The 12,713-nt window shown below is 36.8% G+C and overlaps 1 protein-coding gene across 1 annotated transcript in view; it reads right to left on the reverse strand.

The window, feature by feature from the left end:
* Positions 1-4,626: 4,626 nt before the first annotated feature.
* Positions 4,627-12,713, reverse strand: part of FDX1 (ferredoxin 1) — a 39,735-nt gene continuing 31,648 nt past the window's right edge. The window contains exons 3-4 of the mRNA XM_069468964.1: positions 11,502-11,631; positions 4,627-6,739 (exon numbers count right to left, since the gene is read on the reverse strand). Of these exons, the coding sequence (XP_069325065.1) occupies positions 6,625-6,739; positions 11,502-11,631 (245 nt within the window). The 3' untranslated portion in view covers positions 4,627-6,624. The remainder of the gene's footprint in view (positions 6,740-11,501; positions 11,632-12,713) is intronic.

Here is a 12,713-nt window from a genome sequence, read left to right on the forward strand (position 1 = left end):
CCTGGAAATTTCAAACTCATAACTACTTCTTGAAGATTTAATATATGTGGTTATCAGTAGAATATTTCTCTAACATATTATAATAAAAGTACTTCTATTTTCAGTACACTCATCAAATGAGTAGTTAAGCTTAAGATAATCCCTTTATACATTTGCTTTTTTAAAATAACTGTTCTGAATGCAGAAGTCAAAGAATCAAGTCTCTGCAATTCACATGTAACAGGCTTCTACCTACGCTTTAATACCTAAGATCCAGATTTTGTCAAGAAGCAATATCCAACAATCACATAGTGCTTTGCAGTTAATAAAAGTGTTTCATAAATATAACTTTTAACTTAAACAATTACAAAAATACTATGTCCAGTGGATATTGTTATATGGGCAAGAGAATAATTTGGCTGAGATACTGGGTATAATTATCTCTACTTAACAGAGAAGTAACCTGAGGCCCAGGTAAGGTTAAATGACTACCTCAAGATGAAACATTCACAAGGCGACACTACGAGGACTCACGGAGTCATTGAATTCTCCACAACATAAAGACTCTCATACAAGGGTACAGTGACCATGTGTCTAAGATTTATTTAACTCATTAATGAGGGGACCTGCAGAATGACCAAGTTGGTTAAAGGTGGACATGAGAAACTGATACACCCACACACACAGAGTCAGTGGGAAAAAGAATGCCACGTATTATAACAAGACTGTGGAGATAGATACAAAACTGGATAATGCCCTTTAAGGCAAGAAAACTGTTAACTCTTGGAGTTACCTTTTCTACCAAATGGAAATCTTTTGCAACTTATCAATCTTTTCTAAGTTAACATCTAACTTCAGAGGGTTGGGAACTACTCAATAGTATGCAATTAGTTACCTTCCCCTAGAGCAGGGGTTAGCAAACTTTTTCTGTACAGGGCCAAATAGCAAATACAATTATTTAATTTTGCTGTTGTAGTATGAAAACAGCAGTCAGTAATGAATGATCATGCCTGTGTTCCCATAAACTTTATTTATGAAAAAAGAGTGCAGTAGGTTCAACCCACAGGACATAGTTTGCCAACCCCTGCCCTAAAACACCAGATGATCCCCAGGTGGCCCACTGCATGTCTCTTCAAAATTATACACAGAGGACTGTACAACTCTGAAGAGACATGCAATGATCTTTCTGCTTTATTTCCAAGTTTTAGATAATTTTTAAAACAATACCCAGGTCTTCGAATGATAAATCCGATACTTTCTCCTGCGACATAAGAGAACTTACTTTGCTGCCTCTCTAAGGCTCAGTGTTTGGAGTTCAGATTAAGAAATAAGGCCCTATCAAAGAAAGGAGGTTAAAACAAAAAATACTAAGAAAAGCATTTCTCAATATTTCTGTCTTGGCTTGCTTGCTTAGGGAAAATACTCTGTGAACCACACATGCCTTTTCCACTGCCTTGAGGAACCCTCATCAGAACTCAGGGGAAGCCTAATACTATGGGAAGTCACTGGGGGCTTCCATGTGACGGAGGAGCACTCAAGCTGAGACATGACCATGATGGTACCACACGATTCAAGGGGATGGAGTCCAGGTGCCACCTATAGGAACTTCAGGACTCACACTTCCGATCCACTGGTTTACAAGATCAAAACCAGCAGAGAGACCTGCATTGAGCTCATTCAAAAGCTGCTTCATCTGAGGTATGTTTAAAAAAAAAAAAAAAAAGTTGATGCATTTTTTCAATATAGTAGAAATTCTCTTGACCTCTCAAGAAAACATTCCTGGGTGTTCTGTCTCCTGCTGAATTAGAGTTAGAACACAGGCTCAGTATACTGGCCTACGCTGAGTTCAGGTAGTCCCATCCATAACAGGTTACTGCCACACAGCCAAAGGCTAGAAGCATTTTCCCTGTAATACCAGGTTTTCATTAATTCAAACTTGTTATATACCTACTATAGACTAAATACTACGACAGACATTGCAGTTACAAAATCGAACACAACTCAGCCCTTATTCTTAAGAAAAATAAATGCTATATTCTATCAGGGGGAAAATGCTGATGTAATCAGTGTCAATTGCTATGTGCAGTAAGTGCTCTCAAAGGCATTCTGAGGCAGAGCAGTGGGGCAGATGGGAGGGAGAGTGGGAAGGACTACTGAGGTAGATCGAGCTGAGTGGTGATGATTTCAGAAATGCTAATATACAAGGGGAACCAGAAAGGCAAAAAGGCTTTGCTTAATTTTACAATATTAAATAAAGTTTAAAAATTAAATGACAATATCTTAGATAATAAGCAAATAGTCAAAAGGAAAGAGGCATGAGATATCTATTGGGTGGCTGATTACTAACAGTAATTGCAGAAGTGATGCCTGTCACTGTTAAGATCTTTCCCATCAACTCCTCTTGGAAGTTGCTTCTGGTAGATTTAAGTTATCTTTTATCGCCCCATTTCCATTTATGGCCATCTTTATTTGTGTCCGCTAGCAATCATGCCTTCCTTCTGCCAGCTGGTTTTCTAATTTTTCAGTTTCTAGAAACTTATAAACGGAAGAAAACCTGATAAAAATAACTTGATATCATGTGATGTATAGACACATTACAGGAATCCTGTTGTTACTTAAGCAAGATGATATTTCTATTCTTCACTATTTCTCTAATAGAACACAAAGTCTATATATAATGTTTGAATGTCTTACTATGGCTTATACTTAAAGTTTCAAAGCCAGGTGTGATGCACACCTGTAGTCCCAGCTATTTGGAAGGCTAAGACAGGATTGTTTGAGCCCAGAAGTCCAGCCTGGGCAACACAGCAAGACCCTGTCTCCTGTCTCTTAAAAAACTATAAAATATAATAAAGTTTCACTACTAGTTTTAGTGATGTACATATATCCTTTCTATTTTTTAAACTTACAGAATAAGTTACCCTATCAATAAGAAAGCCATCTTAGAAATTCTGATCCAAAATATGGTTTGCCATAAAATTTCAGGTAGTTTAAGGAAGGAAAAGCAATTAAAAGAGTTGTAAAAAGGAAGAAAAAGAAAAGATGGGAAACATGTAGAGTCTAAATCTCCTTCAGAAAACAATCTTTCAAGTGAAATGTTAATTGTTCTAATAACTGCCGAATGACCATTACAGAGACCACATGGATTATGATACTTAAATAGCTATTAAGAAAAGAAGAAAGTTGTCCTTTGAGATAGAAAAATTACACAGTATTTTCACAGTGAAAGACAAAAAGTTTTAGAAATCTGGCCGGGCGCGGTGGCTCACGCCTGTAATCCTAACACTCCGGGAGGCCGAGGCGGGTGGATCGCTCAAGGTCAGGAGTTCGAGACCAGCCTGAGCAAGAGTGAGACCCCATCTCTACTAAAAATAGAAAGAAATTATCTGGCCAACTAAAATATATATAGAAAAAATTAGCCGGGCATGGTGGCGCGTGCCTGTAGTCCCAGCTACTCGGGAGGCTGAGGCAGTAGGATCGCTTGAGCCCAGGAGTTTGAGGTTGCTGTGAGCTAGGCTGACGCCATGGCACTCACTCTAGCCCGGGCAACAAAGTGAGACTCTGTCTCAAAAAAAAAAAAAAAAAAAGTTTTAGAAATCTTCACAATGTTCACTGAAGAAATTAATTCAGTTGTTCTGAATTACTTCTGTAATTATTGGTTGGTTTTATCTGTGAAAACCAAATACAATATTAAGTATTAGCACACAACCAACAGTTACATAGAATACTATACCAAAGGAAGATGCCTTTCTTGATGGCAAAATGACTAAGAAAGGTAAACTAAAATCATGCAGCACTGAAAGGGGGTCCACCATTTTTCCCTTTTGTTTAAATCAATAGTCAAGAAGAAAAATGTTCAGAGTTATAGAATAAAACAAATAAGCCATGGTAATAAAGACAATATAAGAATCTTTGAAACATAAGAGGAAAAACTAGCTTCTCTGAAGAAGTTTAGAGGCCTGCTAGTTGAAAGGCCAGTATTCAGAGGCAATAAAGGCCAGTAAGTTAACCTGGAAAGAATGGTTACTGTGAAGTCTACGAATTCTTTGATATCTTTCCCCTCTAACCATGGGCCAAACTTAGAGCCTCACTTCTAATGAAAACAATGGGTGTGAGGGATACATCTAGGTCACAAAAAGGATATAGCTTCTGCCTGGCAAGCGTGCTCCCTCTCAAAGCACTTGCTCTTAGAGTTTAGCTACCATGCTGTAAGGAAGTCCAGCCCCATGTGTGGGTGTTCCAGCCAACATCCCTTCCCAGACCCCTCAGCTGACACCAGCATCAGCTGCCAGTCATACGAGGATGAGCCTGCAGATGATTCCAGCACCTGGCCTTTGAGCCTTTTAGCTTAGGACCCGGGTATTGTGGAGCAGAACAAGCCATCCCTAATTTGAATTCTCTGAATTCCCCAACTCATCGAAAGTATCTGTAATAATAAAAGGTTATTGTTGTTTTAAGCCACCAAGTTTTGGAGTAGTTTGTTTTGCAGCAATAGGTAAACCAAATCATTTACCTAGAACATACATACATCTAACATGAAAGGATTTTTTTCAAACGAGAAAAATAACCTTTACACAAACCAATCATAGATATGTCCTCCATTTAATACATTTAGAAGGTTTTATTTAAGTAATACAATTAAATTTTATTAATTTGAACTTTCCTAATTTGGAATCTGAGAATTCAGACTCTAAATTTTAGAGTGTTTTGGTTCAGTATCATCATTAAAGTAGCTCTGGAGAGCTTAGGTAATCCACACAACAAGACAAGAATACTGAAGCTAATTAAGAGAATAAATTGTTTTTAAAGTACTTTAAAAGTATAGTACTGCTGTGGTTTGAATGTCTCCTTCAAAATTCATGTTGAAATTTAATTGCCAATGTAATATCAAAAAGTGGTGCCTTTAAGAGGTGATTAGGTCATGAATGCATTAATGCCATTATCTTGGAAGTAGGTTAGTCATCTCAGGAGTGGGCTCTGGATAAAAGGATAAGTTTGGCCCCCATTTGCTCTCTCACCCTTTCACCATGTTACAATACAGCTTTCTTAGGCTCTCACCAGATGCCAAGCAGATGCTGGCACCATGCTCTTGGACTTCCCAGTCTCCAGAACCATGACTCAAATAAATGTCTTTACTTTATACATCACCCACTCTGTGGTATCCTGTTACAGCAACAGAAAAACTAAAACAAGCACTCTCCACATAGAAAGCATTCAATAGTTATGCGTTAAGTGAAAATTAGATGCTTCCAGTTCTTCCTAATCACTTTTCACATATTAATTGAAGTCCTATTTTGCAAACTGGCCGGTTTAGTTCAAGGAAATTATCTCACATACAACTGTTTTATCTTTTCCTCATAAAGGTGAGTTCCCTGAGGGCATTCCTTGTCTTGTTCATCTCTGTACCCCAGTGGGCATAACACAATGCTGGATGTCAAGCACTGTACCTGATGAATATTCATACAAATGATCAAACTGCAGTGATATACACGAAACTAATACAATTCTCTTATAATTCGTTTTTTTTACTAATTTGTTCTACCCTTCCTCACAATTAGTCCAAGTTAGTTGATCTTTTATTATATTTCCAAAGACTGTACTCTGTACCCCTTTGTTAACTTTCATGAATTTATTTATAGTAAAGGTAAGGATACAAATGTCTTCCGCACATAACTGGCAATCTGGTGTTCAGACCATCCCGTCCTTTCTGAGACTGCCATTCACAGCTGTGTAAGCTGCGCACTGTGCAGCTCTGTCCTTGTGTGAGAGAAGGGCGCCCCCTGGGGCTGTGCGATGTGGCAGCCTGCTCACTCCCTTCTCCAGCTCAGGACACAGAAACCTAATTCATAAAATTTCCATCCTATCAGAGGCAGAGATTTATAAATCAGCATTGTTTCTAAAAGATTACAAAGACAGACTGTTCTGCTTGGAATTAAAAAAAAATAAAGACATCTAATTTTAGTTTATTCCTCCTGTTTAGTCAAAGCAGAGATCAAACTTCTTTGACAGTGCTATTATAATTAATGTCTATGGTCAGACTTGTTCTTATCAGGGAATCAAAATTTTGAAATATTCATTTATAAGGTGAATAACTATCTTTAAACTTAGGCAGTTCACTGAGCAATTAAATATTTTTGTCCGTACACATTCAGACTTAATTATCGCTATAAATAAGATAGTCATAATTTCTGCAGTTTTAGTCTAAACATATAACTTGTAGTAGTAACAAGATGCAGGCTCTAATACAGATTTTATAATTAGTTATATGGCCCTAAACAAGCTGTTTTAGATCTCTGCCTTCCCTCCCATCAACAGGGATAATGATGCCTTTTTTAAAACCTACCTTCTAGGTAAACAGGTACAAGATTATGTGAAAATATTTTGCTAAAGTTGCTAAACAAATGTAAGGTAAAAGATGTTAGGTTTTGTCATATTAACTATTTCCTAATATTTTGTTGACATTTTTATAATTTAACCAAAATAAAGATTGCATATTTTCAGAACTACAAAATTCAGTAGTCATACAAGGTGAATTAAAGTAGTGAAGCTAGTCATGGTTTGTTCACCCATGTTCACATTTAATTACATCAATAATAATTATAAAAATAGGTAAAGTTTCGCAAAAATATTCCTATTTATTCTAGCTTAGGAGGTCTTGCCCATGTCAATGGACTGTCTGGCATCGGCCACTGCTTCAGGTACTCGAACAGTCATGTTGTTCATAGATTTCGTCAAACAGATTTGGCAGCCCAAGCGTGATCTATAAAAAACAGGGAAGGTATGGTTTAGTAGGAAGTATTATTCAGAAGGCAATGCAGTTCTTTAAGATACTTTAATAGTTTCTTATCCAAAGAAGTCAGGGAATTTATTAACCTTTCAAATTTCCATTAGGTCAAAATATAAATAACCAACCCAATTAACTAGAAGGTAAATATGAAAAACAACAGACCTGGTGTGCCAAAGCTTCATTATGGCCTTTCGTTTCTATTCCCCACTAATTGTTTCACCAGAACAACTACTTTTTGGTGAAAAGGCTGACAAGCAATGAAATAAGCAGAAGGCACGATGGGGAGAAGAGAACTGAGGTCATTAGCAAAGCCAAGAAAATGATTAATCATTTCCTAGATAATTAAAACCATACAGAACATAGGAGAAAGCCACACTTTTAAAAGCCCTTAAAACAAAAAATTTGGAATAAAGGCATAGACTTAAATCATCAATTATAAGAGCATATTTTTCCCCACATCCCACATTTTTACTATCTATGAAATCAGGAAGCATCTTAAAATCAATGGCATCTTATGATCACTGCTACACTGAGAAGTAATGGAATGTCATAGCTGAAAATTTGGTTACAATATTCATATGGGGGATTCTTCTATTTAGTTATGGGAAGTACATTAATACCACATGTATTGATTTTAACTACCTTTCAAAATAAGTTCAAAAAGATTACAAAACAAAAATTAAGAAGAATACAAAAACACAGCACAGTATAAATTTGATATTAGTAAATTCTTGTCATTGGAAAGATGACTATAATTTATTTCCTTTTTACAGAATGAATACCAATTTTATTTATATTTTCCTTTTTTTAACAGTGATATATAATTCTAATCTATGTCTAGAGAAGTCTACATAACTCTTCCAATATGCACAAAATACGCTAAGTGATAACATTGTGCCATGTTTTAATTAGCAATGCTTTTTTCTTTCTTATTGGCACATGAAAATAAATGTTAATCTTCTAATCAAATTGTCTTCAATTTGATGAAATGTGATATGCAGGTCTTGGTTTCATTAATGTATTCATCAAGCATTAACTGAGCACCTAAAGGCAGAGTACTAATGTCAGTGAGTACGCAGAGAAGAGCACTCAATTCAGGACTTTCTTACTGAACACCTCTTTGGTGCTCGGCACCAGAGATGCAATAAAGAGACAGCACAGGGGTTAGAGCCAAACAGCCCCGTGGTCTAAAATCCACCCTTCATACAGCGTGTTCACAGGCAACTTGTTTTTGCTTAACCTCGTGAACATTAAGTTCCTAACATAATCCTCCAGATGGATAATAAGAGAGTCTCACAGGACTGCTGTGAGGATTAGTTGCTAATGTCAGCATTAATGAGTGAACTTTCAATCAAACAGAATAGATGAGACACATATGCAGATGATTAACATGGAGAAAGTGCTGTGACAAATGCCAGAGAGAGAGAAAGCCAAACGGCTCTGAGAGGTCTGAGGAGAAAGCACTTACTTCTGGCCAGGGGAGATGGTGCTGGTATCCAGAATGGCTTTGGAAGATGAGTAGGATTTACTTTTTAGTAAAAGGTAAAGGAGAAAAGCATTTGATGCATAAGGCAAATAGAATGCAGGGGAGTTCAAGGCACATTTGAGGCAAAATGGGTGTTTTAGCTTGGCCACTACGTGGCGTAGACCAGGACAAAGAGAATGAGGGGCCACAAAGGTGGCCAGGGCCTCGAAAAGCTTTGAATACTAATTAAGGAGTTTATGTTTTAATTGGTGAGCAATGAGGAACCACTGGGAAGTTCTGGAGTAAGGAGTATGCTTAACTACGGAAATAATGATTGCAGACAGAAAAAATCTCCCCTACCAATAGTTATTTGTAGAATTAGAAATAACCTTGACAATACTCAACTACGCATTAAGCTCTTTCTGCAAGAGAGAAAATGTGGCCAGCCAATCTGGACAAATTCATTAGGACTATAGCGAGCCCCAGAGAGACTTGGTTACTCACAGTTTTCATATAAAGCCAGTAAGACAATGCTAGCCTTCAAGGAACTGTTACTTTAGTAAGGGAAAAAAGAGATGGGAACAGTTATCAATGAAACAGGGCAGGACACCATAGTGTGGTGATAGATGAACAAGAAGTCTGTTATGGGAACAGAGAGAGAGGCGACACAGAGAACTTCTGCTCACTCTAGAAGATAAGCCGTGGCACCCCATGGCGGCCTTCTCACTCTCCTACTTCCTCAACTTCCGTCAAGGTCTCTGGCTCCAACATCCACCCAGCATAGACAGTGTCTCTAGAGGAGACAGACAGCAAATCTCCTTCACTTCATACTGTTAGTCCCACAAAGTTCTGACACTTGTGCCAACAGTTTCTCCAGTCACTCTTGCCACATAACCCTCAGTGAAAATATACTGGGTGTTCCGTTTACTTTACTTCTACGATTTCGTTTTTTAATTCAGAAAAGCAGCGGGAAATAGTAACAGACCAAGGGCTCTGAGGCCCAACATAGCTGGGTTCAAATCAGAGCTCCGTCACCCACTGGCTGAACAGCCTTGAGCAAATATGTGATAACAAACCTTGCTTTCCCACCTACAAAATGGTGATAATACTGCCTAACCCTGAAGGTTAGATAGAGATCATATTCGTTAAGTGCCCAGGCATTAGGGTAAGTTCCCAACATATAAATTGATACGACTGTAGTTATAATGCTAACAACTACCATTTAATGAATGCTTTCTTCACCAGGCACTGTTCAAGAGCATCACATATATTTATTCATTAACTCAACACAGCAACCCCATGAGGGAGGTACTATTATTATCTTCCTCTTAGAGATAAGGAATCTGAGGCCTCTGTGTAGGTTATCCATGGAAACTGGTGGCAGGGAACAATGACAATTATCCAGTGTATTATAGATTCACAGATAATTCCTGAATCTCCCTTTCCATCAACTATTAATTCCACAACCAGTTGGTGACTCCCTATTGTGAACCAGGCACTGGAGATACAATGATAAGACATGGCCCTGTTCTAAAGAGAAAAAGAGACAAGTAACCAGGATGAAAAAAAACCAGATGGGGCTGTCCATGTATCATCAATCCATCAACAATCAAGGTTAAGTATATCCAATAATAAATATTAAAACAATGGTGTTTCCTCCTAAAAATTAAAAGCATTTACATAGCACTTAACTTTAAAGTAAAGTAAGTGTATAAACTAAAAGGCTGAATTTCCCTATTTCTTTGTTTTAGAACTTTATGGTACCCTAAAAATAGGAGTTTACATGTGGTTACTAGCTTTAAACAAAATTCCTTCCATTCCAAATATGTCAAAGTGTTTTATAAATCCTACCTGTGAAACACATTACACTCTTTCCCCACAAAGTATCTCTACTAAAATTCTGTGTACTTAAGAATACCAGCTATAAAACACTGTAACAGCTATTTCTTGCTCTCCATTATCTATTTCTAAAACTTGGAAATTTTATTATCACTGCTCTTGGCTAGTTTACAGTTATTATAGGCCTTTTGTATCTTATTACATTCTGTATCTCTTCTAACTGTAGCTCTCCCACTATTTTCTTTTTTTTTCACTTAGAATATTATCTATTACATGTACCTACAAATTTTATCTGAATAAAAGGGCAAGCAGTTGGCTGTGATTTAACCCTCTTGTTAAGAGACACAACTCTCAGAACCAAGCTAATGCAGCTACTGAATGTATTTGCTGTGTAATTCTTCAGGACAAAAAAAAAAAGGAAGTGTTAATAGAGAACGTGGCACTGAAAATGTGAGAGAGGACAGGTAGATGGCAGCCACAATCCACTTTCCTCTGGTGTCTAAAGAGATACTATTTTCCCAGTTTCTCTTCCCAGAGTGTCAGTCTCATCTCCACCAAGAGGGAAATGAACTATAAAGGAAACAAAACAGTAAGTACAAATGACCTAAAAATTTTTGTGAGGATTAAGTGAAGTAGTTTAAGTGTCTAACAAAATTAGTTACATAATAAAGATGAAAATAAAACTATTATTTTTACTACTATTTTAAATTTTTAAAAAATTACTATTAGGGTCACCAAATAACAGCTAAAGCCAATCTTAAGTAATAAGCCCTCATTATCTTACTCCTTGAAACAGTAAATCAACTAGCTACCTTCCTTGACTCCAACCAAAAGATAATTTAAAAAAAAAAAAAGGTACTTGAAGTCACTTGTTACTGAAAATCATACCACTTTTAAGAGTAACTTTACTCATTAATAAAAAGAATAAGCTCTGGTTAATTTACTTTAATGTACACTTAGAAAAAGAACTATTCACTTTAACATAATTACTATTCTACACTAAGTTGCTTTAAAAATTCTGTTCTTTCAAATAGGTAAAACTTTCCCCTATAATTTTGTTCAATTATCAAATGTGTCCTTCAAGAATACTATAAAAAGTATTAAATTTAATTCCATCCATTAAAATGTAATAAATATTAATTCCTGGAATAAAAATAGACCAAAGAAGATTTATTAGTATCTAGAACTTACACTTTCAATACTTTCATTTTTTTTTTTAACTTTTGTAAAACAGAACGTTTCATAAGGGCTAGACTATAAAACAGTGAAAACAAGAGAAATACCACATATTTGATGTTAAAAATCTGTGACTATAATCTAGGCCGGGAGAATACTATCATATTCATGGGTCTGGTCTTGAATAGACACAAAGTAATAAAACATTTACCCTCCCAGATTATTAGTACAACTGAAGCAGTCCTAAAATCTTACCTGTCTGTTAGTCCATACGCCAGATCAAGCATGTCATTCTCCTCATCAGTGATTGGATCTAAATTCTCGAATATGTGGTCTTCAAAGATGAGGTGACAAGTAGAGCAAGCCAAGGTTCCCTCGCACGCACCTAAACAAAAGCCACAAACACTGAACACACTCCGCTCTATATCAGACACAATTCAAACCGGTTCATTAAAGTTAAATATTTCTAAATTTTAGAATCAGCATTAGAATACAGAAACGAAAGGACTTTATTTCTGAATAACAGAATTAGAGGCAACCTCCCCCACCCCACACACACACACAGGTGAAATCATTCACATACTCTTTCGCAAAGGTATGTGAATGATTCTGGGTTTGGCGCTGTGAATGGAAACTATAAACATATACTGTCCTAATATCAAAGAGCTTACAAGTTATTATGACAAGCTGTGTACATATATATAAAATGTGCATTTTTAAACTTACACAATAATTTATATAATACCAATGCAAGTTATTTACCTTTTCCTGGAGAGCTCAGCACAGTTTATGAAGACTGTGGTGTGTGTATAAGAGGAACTAGAAAGCAACCGTAACTACACCTAAATAATAATATTCTTTCCTGTCAATCGCTCCTTATAATCTGGACAAATAAGTCTTTTTAAGAGTCACTCTCAGAAACTCCAGTTGCAAAATCGGTTAGCATACTACTTGTAAGAGTCACCTTGGTTTCAAATGAGATAAGAGTATTTCTCGTTTCATTCTTTTTTAAGTCATTAATTTAACAGTTGTTTACTGAGTGCCTATTATGTGCCAGGCACTGGGAAAAGGGAACTAAAAAGTCATCTCATCCAGCCAAACCAGGACGGAATTTGTTCTGCAATGTCTCTTTTCCAGGGTTACCCAGTCTTTGCTTGAAAATTTCCTGCCAAACAAACCTACACCGCATAAGTAAGCCAATTTCACATTTGGCTGGCTTCCACCTAGCTAAAGTCTGCCACTCTAACTTCCACCTACTGGTCCAACTTTATCCTGTGGAGTCAAATTTTTTTTTTCTTTTTTTGAAACAGGGTCTTGCTCTGTCACCCAGCTGGAGTGTGGTAATGTCATCATAGCTGACTGCAACCATAAACTCCTAGGCTCAAGTGATCCTTCTGCCTCAGCCTCCCAAGTAGCGGGGACCACAGGGGCACACCACCACACCCAGCTAATTTTTCTATTTCATTT

This window comes from Eulemur rufifrons, chromosome 6 (genome assembly GCF_041146395.1).
Source record: "Eulemur rufifrons isolate Redbay chromosome 6, OSU_ERuf_1, whole genome shotgun sequence".
Taxonomy (NCBI): domain Eukaryota; kingdom Metazoa; phylum Chordata; class Mammalia; order Primates; family Lemuridae; genus Eulemur; species Eulemur rufifrons.